The sequence below is a fragment of the Myotis yumanensis genome, unplaced genomic scaffold, assembly GCF_028538775.1.
Source record: "Myotis yumanensis isolate MYYU_CA2020_CCGP unplaced genomic scaffold, mMyoYum1.0.hap1 SCAF_8, whole genome shotgun sequence".
Classification (NCBI taxonomy): domain Eukaryota; kingdom Metazoa; phylum Chordata; class Mammalia; order Chiroptera; family Vespertilionidae; genus Myotis; species Myotis yumanensis.
The window spans coordinates 31747005-31762826 of NW_027223759.1; the positions used below are offsets into that span (position 1 = coordinate 31747005).

General features: G+C 44.5%; 1 protein-coding gene across 2 annotated transcripts in view; it reads left to right on the plus strand.

Moving 5' to 3' along the window:
* The window catches only part of INPP5D (inositol polyphosphate-5-phosphatase D), a 95542-nt gene that overhangs the window by 48624 nt on the left and 31096 nt on the right, over nucleotides 1-15822 (plus strand). For both annotated transcript variants that reach the window (XM_070422421.1, XM_070422422.1), the window contains exons 5-11: nucleotides 430-570; nucleotides 3048-3135; nucleotides 7364-7444; nucleotides 7603-7674; nucleotides 8690-8813; nucleotides 12960-13066; nucleotides 14887-14989. In XM_070422421.1, coding sequence (XP_070278522.1) covers nucleotides 430-570; nucleotides 3048-3135; nucleotides 7364-7444; nucleotides 7603-7674; nucleotides 8690-8813; nucleotides 12960-13066; nucleotides 14887-14989 — 716 coding nt within the window. The remainder of the gene's footprint in view (nucleotides 1-429; nucleotides 571-3047; nucleotides 3136-7363; nucleotides 7445-7602; nucleotides 7675-8689; nucleotides 8814-12959; nucleotides 13067-14886; nucleotides 14990-15822) is intronic.

The following is a 15822-nucleotide window of genomic DNA, read 5'->3' on the forward strand; positions in this document are numbered from 1 at the left end:
GGTGGCCTTTGGCTGTGAATTTGCAGCTGGCATGTGAGCTAGAAACATTTGCCATCACTCAGCCCTCAGATTCCATGTTTAGGAGTAGATGAAGTAGTGAAACAACTCCACGGGACTTTTCCAAGGTGTTTTATCTTCTTTTTAGAGGATAAACATTTCTGAGTATCACTACCTTCCAAGTACTGGCTTGGGCAAAAGCCTTTATGGGTAGGTTACCAGGCCCCCTCCCTTGTCCAACCCTTTAATCTTGCTACAACCTGTTTTTCTAGCCCCTGGTGAGACCCAGGGAACCAAACAGATGGAGATGATCCCCTGAAGGACCTTGTCTCAGCAGGAGACTCAGAATGCAGATTTCTTCTCCTTTTTGCTGGTGTCTGTGGCCAGGGGAACAGGACGGGCATGTTTTTATTTGTGTGTTTTTCCCCTCAGGCTTCCAGAAGAGCATCTGAAAGCCATCCAGGATTATTTAAGCACTCAGCTCACCCTGGACGCTGATTTTGTGAAGACGGGCTCCAGCAGTCTCCCTCATCTGAGGAAACTGACCGTGCTGCTGTGCAAGGAACTCTATGGGTAACAAGCTGGTGGGCAGAGGGCGAGGACCTGGGCAAGAGAGTCAGCTATTAGGGTGACCCAGGGCTCCCCCTGGCTGCTCAGATACTGCTGCTGTACTAGGAATAATCAGACAGTTGGCGGGGCTTAGAAATCTTCATGGTTGTTTCAGGTTTTGTTTGTATGGTATTTGAATTGTAGTGCCTTTTTTTTTTTTTTTTTTAAACTGAAGTTCCTTGGAGGCCAGTTGCTATGGGAAGTGGTGAGCAGGAGGTTCTCCATTGGAGATATTTTTCCATTTGATGCTGTTGTTATCATTCATTTATCACCAAGGAAAACATATACACATGTTACTCTCTTTTTAACAAACAATTTCATGATGACTGGTAACAAGCTTTTATTTCTGCTCTAATGGAAATCCCACTCTTCGCTCCTTCCTTGTCCAGAAGAAAATATACCTTTAATTCTCTCCACTAAGCTTCTCCAGTCACTTCAGCACATGGGCAGTGTTCCCTGACAGCTGATTGCTACCTGGATCTGGGTCATTCAAGGTCATAGAATTAATCACATGCCTCTACTTCAAAAAGGAACCAAGAATTTGTTTTCCCCCGTTTTTGAGTGCCAGTGATCCTAAAACTAAGAACCCAGCAGTTTACTGAGCAGCTAGATATGAATACACTCAAAGCAAAAGTGTTCATTCTATACTCCCAGAACACAATATAATGAAAACAGAAATAACTAACAGAGCTAGCCATAACCACTCAACCATCAAGACATTTTTAGATGGTTTCCTAAATCACAGCTGAGTTAAGGAAGAAACTGACACAGTGATAGGCTACCTGGTGTAGGTGTGGGAGACTGAGTGCAGCAGGTCCACAAAAGACCCATATAAAACATAACTTTTAAAAAGGTGAGAGACCGCCCTGGCCCGTGTGGCTTAATTGATTGTCATCCCATACACCAAAAGGTCACCAATTCGAATCCTAGTGGGGACACATGCCTGGGTTATGGGCTCGATACTCAGTTGGGGGCATGCAGGAGGCGGCCGATCAATATTTCTCTATCACATAGATGTTTCTCTCTCTCTCGCTCTATCTCTTTCTAAAAATCAATAAAGACATATTTTAAAAAATAAAAGAGTGAGAGACCAATTTAAAATGAGCAAGTAATTGCTCACTAGTAAATACTGATGATAAAGTGTTGACTAAGGTAAGCAAAAAAATTTTACCAAGGAAAAGATGAAAAATGGAACAGTAAGAAATTACAGATCACTTTATAATGAAATCCACCCCACTGAGGATGAAAATAGCAGAATGGAAAAAACCAACAATATCTAGATTAAACAAAAAGCAAAGCAATATATGAAGTTTATACCAATGTATAAAACTAACAAAATTCCCAACAGAAAACTAACAAAGGACATGAACAGTTTGTACAAAGAGAAGTACAGTTACAACCAACCTTGTAAAAAAAATACTTAATGACATTAGAAATTAAAGATATGTAAATCAATTCACCAGCATTGAAATGCAGCGTTGAGAGAGAGAAAAGAAAATTAATTGAAGGAATTCGGACAGCACATCTGGCTTGGACAGTGCTGATGACCTTATAGTTGATACTATGACTCAAAGGCTTAGAAATATTGATCAAGTGCTGTAATCTCTGGTTATGCTTAAATTGCAATTGAGAATAAGAAAGGAAAAGCTATATGAACAAAGCTGTTCAGAGAAGCCTTTATTTATGATCCCCAAGATCTTAAAATAATCTAAATATCTACAACAATTTGAGCACATTTACCCCATAGATTATTTGGAAACCACTAGAATGTCAAATTTGTAAAAACATTAACAGTTTTGGTGAAGTAAGTGAAAAGTAGAACTCAAAATTGTCTGCCCACCATGCTTACAACAATTGAAAAAGATGAGAAGGGAAGGAAGAATCCATAAAGCTCTAGTATTGGCTCATCAAGGATCAGGCCAAGGAAAGTCTCTCTGGGCGTCCATCTGAGCTTGGATGAGGGGACTTGAACCAGGAAGCACGGATTTCCAGCACAGGGAGCCCTGGGGCACCTATTTAAAATGCAGATTCCAGACCAAATCAGGTTGGGACCCAGAAATTTGCATTTTTAACACAGGTATATGCGTGTGACTGTGTGTGTGTGTGTGTGTGTGTGTGTGTGTGTATGATTCTTAGCAACAGTAAATGTTGGAACCATGGGTTACTAAGTGATTTCAAAGTAGTTTTGAGATTCTAGATCAAAATTTTCTACAGGCCTTGTATGACTAAGCAGAGGTAAATCAGGTCTACAAATCACAACTCCAGTTTGGTCCGCGGGGTGTGGGATGGGAAGGAGTGGAGGTCTGGGGGATGGGCAGGCCTGCATCTTTGCCTTCTGGGAAGGACTTTTGCCTTTGCCAGACAGGGCTCAGATGGAGCCAGGGTCTCCTCCGCTGGAGTCCTCACTAATCCTTGACCTTCACCTTGTCCCCTGCCCCCAGAGAAGTCACCCGGACCCTTCCCTCCCTGGAGTCTCTGCAGAGGTTGTTTGACCAGCAGCTCTCCCCCGGCCTCCGTCCACGGCCTCAGGTAAGGCTTTGTGGGTTGGAAAGATGAGTTTGATAAACTGGGGTTGGGGGTGGGTTATCGAGGTTGCCAGAGTCCAGATGGCTGGACTGTCAGCGTATGCTGTGGGTGAAGGGTGAGAGCCACAGAACTCTGCCCATCCCCCCCACACCACCCCCATAAGGCATTTCCCACTGCCTGATTTTGATTTGAGAAATAAAGATTTTAAATTATGCACCCATCAGCAAAAGGACTTATTAGTACTAAATAAGGTGGCAGGGCCTCTTCCCAACATTTTCTTCAGAAACCTAAAGAAACGCATGAGGTGCCTAAATTCTTGATCCTGCCTTTGCCCCAGGAAGAGCAAGGAATACATGCACCTCTCTCCCACCACAGTCACCTGCTCACGGCCTAGCTGGGGGCCGAGACCAGGTGTCCTTTGAGCAAAGATCTGTGTGACAAGACGTGTCATCTGCAGAATTAAAAACAAGGAAACTAGTATCTCAGAGAAAGTACTTGCAGCCAAGATAAGAGACAAAGGGTTAACATGTATGTTTTTTTTTAAGTCTATAAATAATTCAGTCAAAACAACCCACTTTTTAAAATGGGGAAAGGATATAAGGAAGACTGTTTTACTGAAGAACTTGGAATGGCCAACATACACATGAAAAGATGTTTGACCGTACCTCGTTAGTAACCAGAAAATGACATTCAAAACGAGGACGTGTGTTCTTTCATATCAGATACGCAAAGAGCTGATTGGTGAAGTCAGGGTTTGATTGTGTGGGGACCAAGAACTCACAAGGGCTCACCTGTCCACACCGCTGGAATGGAAATGGATTTTCTGAAAGACTATTTGGCCATTTGCATCATTAGGGAAGGGAGAGCATTCACTCCCTTCTACCCTTCTTTAGTTTTTAACTGCTGGACTAGTCATAAAATAATACAATTGACACAAGACTAGATTAACAGGAGAAAAAAACAAATTGACACATGCATATGGGAAAGCCACAGTGAGATGCTCAGATTATAAAATGAGGCTCAAAGAAATGATCAAACTAGGCACCTTTTTATAGTTTTTAGAAAAACACATTTGTGAGAAACTGACAAGACAGAGAAAGTCACTGCTCATTAAAAGGAATGTATGCATGCATATAAGCATAACCAATGGACACAAGACACCGGAGGGTAGGGGAGGCCGGGGGAAGGTCAAGGGGGGAAAAAAGGAGACATATGTACTACTCTTTGTAATACTTTAAGCAATAAAATAAAATAAAATAAAATAAAATGAATGTAAGCAGGGCTTGGGCTCAGGCGAGATAGGCTTGTTGACACAGCTCTCTCATTCCGGATTCCCAGATGTGATAAGGTTTGTCTCAGCCTTCAGGAGCAGGGAGGGCACCTGTCCCTCCAAGGAGAGTTATCTCCTACTTTTGGGGGCACAGAGGAGAATAGGGCTCCTTCTGCTCCTGCTGCCTCCCAGGTGACTGCAGTTGGAAATAATCACTAGGCCACTGTATAGTGATATCAAGGGGTGGTCTGCCCTGGGCCGCAGCAGCAAGGAAATGTTAAATGCACGCGTCCTACAAGCAAGCAGTTCTGTATGTAGGCAGTTGTCTTAGGGACAAAGAGATGTTGACAAAGATGTTTATTGTGGCTTTGTCTCTAAAAGCAAAAACATTGGAAACCACACAAATGTAGAGTTGTTAAACTGTGGTGCAGAATTTTATATAGTGGATGCAATGACGTGGAAAGATATCCAAGGCATACTGTAGGGTGAAAGAAAAAAAGTAAATGGTGGAACAGTATGTACAGTATGTTGCGGAAATTGGACCAGAAAGATTTACACCCACAAAGCGCTAAGTGAAATTGCACATGTGAGCCATCTGAATGTGCTGGACTCTTACCAACATTAGACCCTTGCTTTTAAGTGGGCAAGACTCCTGGACCCCTGTGTGGAATTTATTTGAGACTGCCTGGGGGTATAAAATGTAACCTTATTAAAATGACTGCTGGCCTGAAGGTTGAGGAAAGACCCGAGTCTGCCCTATGTGAGAAAGAAGAGTCATTGACTTTGGAGCCCACACCCTCCTTTGAAAAGTCAACTGAAAAGCAAAGTGAAATAACTCGTCAATTTATGTAAACCCACAGGTGGCTCTCAGACCAATTCACCCGCTTCTAGGCAGAGCTGTGAATTATGTCCTCAACACCCAGGCTAGTGACATTTTGGCTGGATCATTCTTTATTGTGGGGGACTATGCTGTGGCATTATTGGGTGTTAACACATCCTAGCCTCTACCCACTAGACACCATTAGCATACCCTAGTTGCAACAACCCCAGTGTCTCCAGACTTGTCAAATGTCCCCTGGGGGGCAAAATTGCCACCACTGGGTTAGATCTGCATTCAAATCTCCGGGGGACACTAGCTGTGTGATCTTGGACAAGGTGACTCATCACTTTGACTCAACTTCCCCATCTGCAGAATAAGGATTATAAGAATAAATATACATGCAGATTAGATGAGTGAATATGTTCAAATTAAGATGGATTTGAACAGTGTTGCAAGAACTCATTGGATCCTCCTGTGCGTTCCACTGAATAAGACTCAGACCTATGGACAAAGCTCCAGCATCATTCTCACACCTTCCCGTCCAAGAACTCACCCCCGGTTTGTCAGAAACTTCATTTATAGTCTGTGAGTTTTTGCCAAGCCTGCTCCAAAAGACACAGATTCAGCAAGAGAGTGAAAAACACCAGCCTAAAACTGCTACTTAGAGGGAAGAAAAAATGACAGCCAGGTGACTATCCCAGGTAGCAAGCAGGTAATTCCAAGTGTCCAAGAGGGAGGATAAGGGGGTTAAAATATGTTACCTTTTCAATCCTTTATGAGAAAACCCTTAAAACAAGGGGATCCTGAACTGTCTCATCTATTGACCAAAGCAGTCAGAGAAAGTGTTGGTAGGTGTGATGATGATGGTGATAGTTATGGTGGGGGTGTGGCTACTGGTTGGAGGTGGTTGTGATGGTGCTGATGGAGATGACAGTGGTCATGGTGGGGAGGGGAGTGATGGTGATGCTGCAGATGGTGGTGATGGAGTGATGGTTGATTACTGATGGCAGAAGTAGTATGTAACGTGGTTGGGTGGGAAATTGAGGTCAAAAGCAAAGGGTGGGGTCAAAAGGCATCACTTGGTTGGAGATAACCCTGGTTCTGTTCTGCTTGGTATTCAATTAATCAAGCATATGTCTGACTCTCATTCTACTTCTGGGGGGCAGGGATGTCTTATTAACTCTATACCTGCAGCACTGGCAGTGTGTCTGGCACAGAATAGATGCTTTAGAAAAGTTTGTTCTGGGAATAAATGCTTGAGACTGTGGATTTGGTGCCAGGCCAACAGGATTCAAATCCTGCTGTGCCATTCACTAGCTGTGCGACTTCCAACAAGTAACTTCAGCTCTCTGGGCCTCAAGTACACCTTGAAAAATTGTACTGAGCATCTTCCCTGGGCAGGCACTGTTCCAAGCCCCAAGGTTGCAGCACTGAACAGAGCACTCTGGTCCCAATTCTCATGGAGCTTGCTTTCTAGCAGGGGAAACAGTGAACAAATAAATGATTGTGGTGATTGATATGCAACAAAGCAGGGTGATTTGGTAGAGATGTCTGTGGCTGGCTACTTTAGCGTGGTCAGGGAAGACCTCTTTGTGGATCTGAGACCTGAGTGATAGGGGATGGCCTTCCCAGATGAAATTCATGTCTCTGGGGATTCCTCAGAAAGTGTAGCTCGAGGCCATGGGCAGATCAGAAGTGAGGCTGAGAGTGTCTGGGCGTGGAGGATTAGATTATATGGTCTCTGAGGGCAGGGTAAGCAGTTTCCCTGTGGTGGGAAGCAGCTAGTCTAGGGCTTTCAGCAGTAGGGTGGCTCTATTTTGGGAGTAGAGCAGGAGCAGCGATGCAGTAGACGTAGGAAGAGGAAGGTAATTTTGTTTAAGCAAATAAGTGGATGAGGTGTGAAACTCTGGGGAGAAGCAGATTTAGAGGGAAGGAAAAATGACTTATTTTTTGGCCATGATGCATGTGAGGTGATTGGCAATATCCTTGATTTCTTCATCTGCAAAGGGGGATAATAACAGCACTCCTGGGGTTGTTAGGGGATGAAATGAGATGAGGCCTGGAAAGCGCTGAGTGTTACACCCCTCAGTGACAGGTCCTCTATGACTGTGTCCTTCTTTGCTTGTTTCCTCGTCTCCCAGGTGCCTGGTGAGGCTAATCCGATCAACATGGTGACCAAGCTCAGCCAACTGACAAGTCTACTGTCCTCTATTGAAGATAAGGTACTTGGGCGGGGGGGTGGTTCCTACAGCTCCTCTTGGCATCTCTTTGGTCCCCTCTTTGCTCAGAGAATGCAGACTGTGCTCCCTTTGACTGCCCCAAAGATACTGCCTTCCCTTCGCCTCCCAGCCTCAATGGCTTTGTACATTTATGCTCACAGGTCAAGGCCTTGTTGCATGAGGGACCCGAGTCTTCCCACCGGCGTTCTCTCATCCCTCCAGTCACCTTTGAGGTAAGTGGCTGTGCCCTTATGCTTTGCAGTTGGAGGCTGAGGGACATTCTCTTCCCTGTGGAAGGAGGGCTTTGGGCTCACCTGTACAAGGTCAAGGAGCCCAGCAACTGAGATTAGCCATCAGTGGAGCCACCTGTGAAGATGTTTCAGCATTAGAATGGGTGCCATATGAATCTGTGGAATCTCCTTCATGGGGAGGCTCCTCAGGAAAGATTCCCTTGGCCCAAGATGACTTAAACTTTGTCCTTCTCAACAGGGGTAGTAAGTGACATCAAATGGGACCTTCAAACTGGCTGCATAGTGCCTTAAGGGAAGATTAGGGGGGAAATGCATATCCCATGATTTCCCCAGGAGTGAGTGAGTTAAAATCCACAGGCTTCGGCCCAGAAATTTGTTTTTCTTAATTATCCCCAGAGATTCTGATGCATCCATTGCAGCCCTGGTCCCATATTCAGAAGCACAGAACGAGAGGTCCCAAGATGTCCCTCCCCGCAACATCCTTTCTAATCCTGATGATAATTCTATCTTCTGAGCATGGCAATTGTATTTTTCCTAATTGTTATCAATCAATGTTCAATTATTAGTTGTAACAAGGCTCAGGACCTTAATTCTATTAGTAAAATCCTTCCTGGAAGTAGACGACATCAAATTAATGAGTGTTGTCAGACTAGGCAGTGAATGAATAATTTTCCAGTAGTTCATCTGTTTCCTCCACCAAACCTGTTGGTAGAAGAACTAATGTGCACACAGCAGACTGGCTGGGCTCCTTACCACATTTTATCAATTCTTGGGAGCTGCCAGTGGAAACCTGGGTGCGTGACCCTGGGCAAGGGAGGCTTAGAAATAGAAACCAGGTGGCCCAATATGGGACACCGAGGCTGAACTGGCCAAGGGCTGCCCAGCCATATAGATGAGGAGCTCATGAAAGCCTGGACAGAGAAGAGATAACCTACATCTCTCCCCCATCTTCTTCCCCTCCCCTTACCCCTCCTTTCTCTTCTCCTCCTCTTCATAGGTGAAGTCAGAGTCTTTGGCGCTTCCTCAGAAATTGCAGCTCAAAGTTGATGTTGAGACTGGGAAACTGATCATTAAGAAGTCCAAGGATGGTTCTGAGGACAAGTTCTACAGCCACAAGAAAAGTAAGACCCTCACACCCATAATGCTCTCATCTGTCAGTGCTCTTACTGATGACTGGTCAGCAACAGGCAGCTGGGGATGCACGTCCTGCCAGGCACATGCCACCCCTATGCTAGGATACCCTCTGCCCCATCCTGCCTGTGGAACCCCCCACCCAGCTCTAGGACCCACCTCTCAGGGCCCCTCCTTCCTGAGGCCTTCCCTGTCCATTCCGCCTCCTTCCTCTGAATCCTGGGGACATGTGGCAGCTCTGTGATGCATTCCTCCCCAGTGGGGGCCAGGTTGATGCATACAGTCACCTCCCAGGGCCTGGTCCAGAGCCCTGCATGCATAAGGGCTCTGGCCCAAATCAGGCGGCATCTTTAGTGTAACAGAGACTGAGAGACAGTTTCAAGTGCATGGGCTCTGAAAACAAACTGTTCAAATTCACATCCCAGCGCTTCCTCTTAGCAGCTGTGTGACCTTAGACAACTTAACTGCACTGGACTTCAGTTTCCTCAGCTGTAAAATAGGTTGATAAGGATTAACTGAATTATCTGCATGTAAGGCTCCTTAGGAGTCTAGCATGTAGGAGCCACTCACAACACCCGAGGCTTTATACCATCAAGTAAACTCATCAGTACAATGGGAAATGTCCACATACCAGATGATTATAGGCAAGTTACTGTGGGCTAAGCACTGGGGATCCAAGGCCTCTCTACCCACACGGAATTTACATTCCAGAGTGTTGAGTGACCATAAATACTCCAAATACAGGGCGGGGCAAAGTAGGTTTACAGTTGTTCATATCGAAAATAATACAATAATTAATGAACCATAATAATACAAGGTTAAACTCTATTTTGCATACTCACAAGTGTAAACCTACTTTGCCCATCCTGTATATCAACACAATGATGTCAGCTGTTGACTAAGTGTTGTGAAGGAAAACATCCAGGGTAGTTGTGAGGAAGGCAGACTAGAGCAGTGAAGATGGATCAGGAATGAAGTCCTTAGACATGAGCGTGACAGGCCGTCATACTCACGCAGAGTTGAGACCACAGTGTTTGGCAGGACCACTCTATCCACTGCCGAGCTGGGCAGGAGAGATGGGGATTTATTGAGCGTTTGAGCAGGAGAGGACTGTATTGAAAGTGATCAGCTTAAAGCCATACTTTCCTCTTACCTGTCACAGAGAGTGAGTTAAAACTGAAAGGGCGGTCCCAACTCTGAGAAGAGGAAGGAGAAACCTACCATGAGTGAAGAGATTATCAAAGAGTGCCTGATTGTTCTAAAAAAAAACCTTGAGGTTTCTGGGTTGAAAGAAATACCTCCCAGGATTCTGAAAAGCACTGTGAACTCTTGTCAGCTTAATTCAAAGACTTTTTTTTCTGAACATTTTCCAAAGGCCAGATCTGACTTACAGACTTTCCCTCAAAGAATTAGCAATTTAAAGGTGGAAGCTGACATGTGAGCTTGTTTTAGAATGTATGTCAGAGGCAGGGTTAGCCTGGCAGGAGGATTGATTAGCTCAGCTGTTGGGTGGTGCAAGGAGGCTTCATACCACAGAGATAGCTCTGTCTGGGCTTTGAAGAATTAGTTCACCAAGCATGAGGCAGGGAGGGCACTTGGACTAAGACATTGGCATGTGCAAGGAATAGAGCAGGATATTAGGAGAATTACATGTTATTTGTGGCCGTAATGAGAGGAGCAGTAAGAAATGGGGTCCCAGATGTGGGGCAGGGCCTTGAATGCCAAAGTCAGGGCTGGAGATGTTCTCTTGTGGGCACTGACGTATTTACCACCAGTTTAGAACAGTGTTTGGCACAGAGTAGGTGATTAATAGATATATATTGAGTGAATGAATGAGTGAGTTCTAGACCAGTGAAATGCCACACTGGGAAAAGCCACTTTAGGTGGCTTTTGTAACTGGCAGTGTGGCTCAGTTGGTTGAGCACTGTGCGATTACTGATCAGAGCACATGCCCGGATTTCGGGCCCGATCCCCAGTATGGGGCATGCGGGAGACAGCCAATCTCATTGATGTTTTTTCTCTCTCTCTCTCCCTCCCTCTCTCTAAAATCAATAAAAGCATATTTTTTAAAAAAACAAAACTTGAAGGCAAGGTGAAAAGATAAAGTTGAGGAAAGCTTTCAGAAGGTAGAACAAATGGACAAAGTGAGGGAATAATAGAAGAGATTTTTTAAAATTATAAGATCGGTTAGGAGGTTCATTATCAAAATAATGTGTCAATAAGAGAAAATGGAGAGTGAGAAAATTTATTAAAGAAATAATTTAAGAAAAATCTCAGTACTGAACAACACCAGTTTCCAGATGGGAACAGTCCATCAAGTGCCCAGCACAACAAAGGAAATTGTTCTACCCTGCTACACACACAACATTGGGAATGCTTACAACACTGCATTCAAAGAAAAGATCCTGAAAACTTAAACACAGAAGATAGAATTACAGACTGTGTTTGGGGTCCCCAAGGTCACCTCCAGGTTCAATGATTCTCAGGAGTCTGCTCCTGGTGCAGTCATGGGACACACAGTTCCTCCAGCAATGAGGTGTGAACACACATGTGAAGAGCTGTCTACCAGGGAAAGTCATAAGAGATCCGGGTCCAGGACTTTTACTGGAGCTGGTCATGTAGACGCTCTCTTGCCTGGCACTTACCCAAATTTCAGACTCCCAGGAGGAGAGCAGGGGTTCAGGCTAAACTATGTTGTTCGTACCAGGTAGGCACCGTGAGCTGCTCTTAGCAGTTCAGCAAATGCTGGGACCCCTCCCCAAATCCAAGTTCCAGATGCCAGCCCAGGGCCACCTAGAAAGCAGGCTTTCCAAGGATAGCAGTCAGGCCTGCTGTGTGAGCTCACGCACGCAGGCAGATCAGAACAGCACTGAGTTGCTCAGTAGCAATGCTATAAGCTAGAGATGATGAGACAAGGTCTCCAGGGTCTGAGGAAAATTATTTCAGACTTAGGGTTCTGTTAGTGAAGCGTGAGGGTAAAGTTTTCAGACATGCGAGGCCTCCAAACATTTATCACCTTATTCCCCCTCTCTTGGGAAGCTACTAGAGATGTTGCTCTACGAAAATGAGGGCATAAACCAAGAAAGAGGAGGACACGAGATCCAAAAAAAATGGGATGTAATACAAGAGAGACAGGTGAATGGGTTCTTAGATGATGAATAAGGAAGGCCCTAAGGTAATGGCTATGTGTCCAGAGGTCACTGTCCAGGGAAGCGAAGGCCCAGAGGCTCTGGGAGAGGCTCCCCCAGGATGATAAAATTGATAAAAAGTGCTTGATCATGTGGAAAAGAGAGTTACAACGTTAGGACCAATGAACAAACATGGTGATCATTAATTCCAGGAAAAAACAAAAAGCTGTGTAGAGAAACAATCGGGACTTGTCTGTCAGTAGCATTTTCATAGTCACAATACAAAACACTGACTGGTTACCCAGCCAAAATTATGATATAATTATTGGAAAGATGATGGGGGGACTGGCATTATGAATTGGTGGTGGCAGGGGGACGGCAAGAGGGGGGGCAGGCTGTATGTGTGAAAGAGAGCTAAACCGTCATCTTCCATAGTGCGAAGTCAATATGCAAAGGAAATATTGAAATATTTTAACCTGAAACACCAGGAAGTATCAATATAGACATGTTATTTAGAGATGGAGTAAAATTCCAAAAGAATCCATTAAGAGAATTGAAAGTGGTTGTTTCTAGGAAGCAGAACATTAAAGGGAGGTGAGATGGAGGGGTGCTATTATATGTACAAATCTTATAGAACAACTTGAGTCTTTTAATCATTGATAGAAATAAAAAATGTTAATTTAGCTATAAATTAAAAGCAAAGCAAAAGTAGGAAAGGAGATAGGGAGGAGGAGAAAGAAATAAAGAAAAGGGGAAAGGGAGGAAGACAAGAAAACTATAGTCACGCTCTCTCTGCTCTGACCAGGCCACTCGTTCTAAGCATGAGCTTCTCCCTGGAAGAGCAGCCAGGGACAAAAGGATCTGGGAAACTAGGCACACATTTGGTGCTCTGCCTGAGGATGGGAGAGTCAGGGTTGTGGATGGTCAGATGCCAGAATGTAGTGGACACTCTGTACATATCGGGTGATGAGTAGGTGAATGAATAAGTGAACTTGCATTTCTCTTAAGTCCTGCAGCTCATCAAGTCTCAGAAGTTTCTGAACAAGTTGGTGATTTTGGTGGAAACAGAGAAGGAGAAGACCGTGCGGAAGGAATATGTTTTTGCTGATTCCAAAGTAAGTGATGATTACTAAGATAGCCGAGAGGGGAATGAGGGATGCATGTTTTCCAAGACTGGCTCTGTGCCTGGAAGTTCGTACCGAGAGCTCACTCAGTTCTCACAACCCATTTTCTACCTGGGAAAGCTGAGCCCAGCTGGGATTTGAGCAGTCACAGCCCCATCATCTTTCCCTCCTTCACGCTGTCTGCCCAAGAGAATGCATATTTTATTAATGTGTTTACGCAGCCCCATTGTGAGGCCGTTAGCTTCTCTGAGCTGCACTAGGAAGTGCTCTGGGGCACCTCATATTTAAACCTGAGTCCCAACCAGCGCTCTTTCCATTTCTACACACGGCCCCACTCTGCAGAAGTAAGGTGCCTGTTAGGACTGGCTCTTGGAGTGAGAGGTAATGCAGGCCAATGGGAATACTCGGGGACTTTGGACATCGCATGGGCAGGGTTCTCTGTGACCTAATCTCACCTCTGACATGCCAACCAGGGGCTGAAACCCACCATTGTAGCCCATGAGGCAGGACACAAAGGGCTCCCAGAGCATCCGGTGTCAGCTGATCACATGTTGGCACTGTGGTAAGGCTCAGGGACAAGGGCTCCCAGTACAGGTTCACAGTCCCCTCTGGGTGACATGGCAGGGTTGGGCTGGTGGGAAGCCATTGAGGGGGGGATCTGAGGGTGCCCAAAACTGGCCAAGAGGATGGGGAGGACTATGAGGAATGATAGGGAAGGGACTGGGAGAAACAAAAAAGTGGGGCCAGACAGATGATGGAAGGCCTGGCTGGGCATTGTTCTGGGCACAGGGACATAGGTCCCAAAACCAGTGCTACCCAATGCTGCAAGCTCAGAAGGGTTGAGACATAGCAGTAAACTGAGGCTCTAAATTTTGAGTATCCCAAACTAAAGGCAGGTTTCCGGGATAACAAAATAAAGACTACTAAGGAGGCTCTGACAGCCTTCCTGTGTTCTATTCAATTAGTTTCTTCACTTTAAATTATATTTCGTTACATAAGTCATCTAGTCTCATTAGTGGAAAAGTTACAAATAAGCAAAAAATTTAAAATAGAAATGCCTGTCTACCACTAGTAAACCTTGGACAATATATTTCAGGATGGGTTTTGTGTTTTTTTATAAAAATGTAATGATGCTGCCCTAGCTGGTTTAGCTCAATGGATAGAGCATTGGCCTGTGGACTGAAGGGTCCCAGGTTTGATTCCGGTCAAGGGCACATGCCCGAGTTGCAGGCTCAACCCCCGGTAGGGAGCAGTCAGGAGGCGATGGTTCTCTTTCATCATTGATGTTTCTATCACTCTCTCCCTCTCCCTTCTTCTCTGAAATCAATAAAATATATTTTTTAAAAATGTAATGATGCTATTCATATTGTTTTCTCAACAGGCTTTTTATACTTAACAATATATTTGCCCATCTATCCTTCTTGACAAAGTATTTCTGCACCACAATTTTTGAACCCTACAGTATTCTAGTGTATGGATGACCCAGAATACCATTATGAATTCATTTCCTAAGATTGGACATTAAGGTTGTTTCTCATTTTTTCCATATTGAAACACATGCTATAGTTCCTCGACATGGTGGGGCCCTTGTCCAGTTCCTGAATATTCTCCTGGAGTCTGGTCCCTGCCGCGGCGCAGCTGGTCACAGAACAGCCACTTTCTTAGTCTTGGGATCCATTTTCCCATTGCCCTCCTGGAAGTGCGGATTGATTTGTGTGCCTCTCAGTTTTCCTGAAGCTGGCCAAGCACTGTGAGAGTGTAATGTGCGGGTGCAGAGGCCTTTCTGAGTCTGTCTGCCCTTCAATCCCTAGAAGAGAGAAGGCTTCTGCCAGCTCCTGCAGCAGATGAAAAACAAGCACTCCGAGCAGCCGGAACCCGACATGATTACCATCTTCATCGGCACCTGGAACATGGGTAGGTCCAGCTGCCTCCCCTCCCTCCTGTCGCCTTCCCTTGGGTTCTGCTTCCTGCATCCAGCATCCTCAAAAGGGAGGTTGGGGAACCTGTCCCCCCCACCCCAGCCCACCTGCACAGCCTCCCTTCTAGCATTTTCCTGAGACAATAGGTAAGGGGGCGAGTCCTGGGACTTACACCCCAAGAGCCACTGCAGTGGGTTACATTGTGTATCTAAGTTGGAGAATATTAGGTAAAGAATCTGCATGTGTAGGTGAAGGGGCTTTTGGACACCTGCCAGTCTTAGGCAGCCCGCCAAGGGGCCCCAGACCTGAAGAAAGAAAGAACTTCCTTGAGTAGCATTGCCAGAGAGAGAGAGAGAGACAGCGAGAGAAGAGAGAGAAGATGCCCAATTAAATTTGAATTTCATGTAAATAACAAATAATATTTTGGTATAGGTGTTTACCTAGAAATGCATACATACTAGTACAGGGTGTCCCAGAAAAAAATGTATACACACTTTGAATAATTATAAAGGCAGTATTTATTAAAACATATTTCATTTTCAAAATGTAATAGAATCTACAGAACTAGTATGTATACATTTTTTGGGACACAATATATATACTAACTATATATTTCACTAAATGTATATATTTATATATAAATATATATTATATACCAAATATATAAATATTATATGCTGAGTGTAAATATTACTAAATATTCAGTATAACTCTGCAGCTAGAAATAAGTACTAGATGTATGCTAGCTATGTACTATATACTTATATACTAATATATATTTATATACTAACTGTAAATTATATACTTAATGTGAGTATTCAGCTCAAA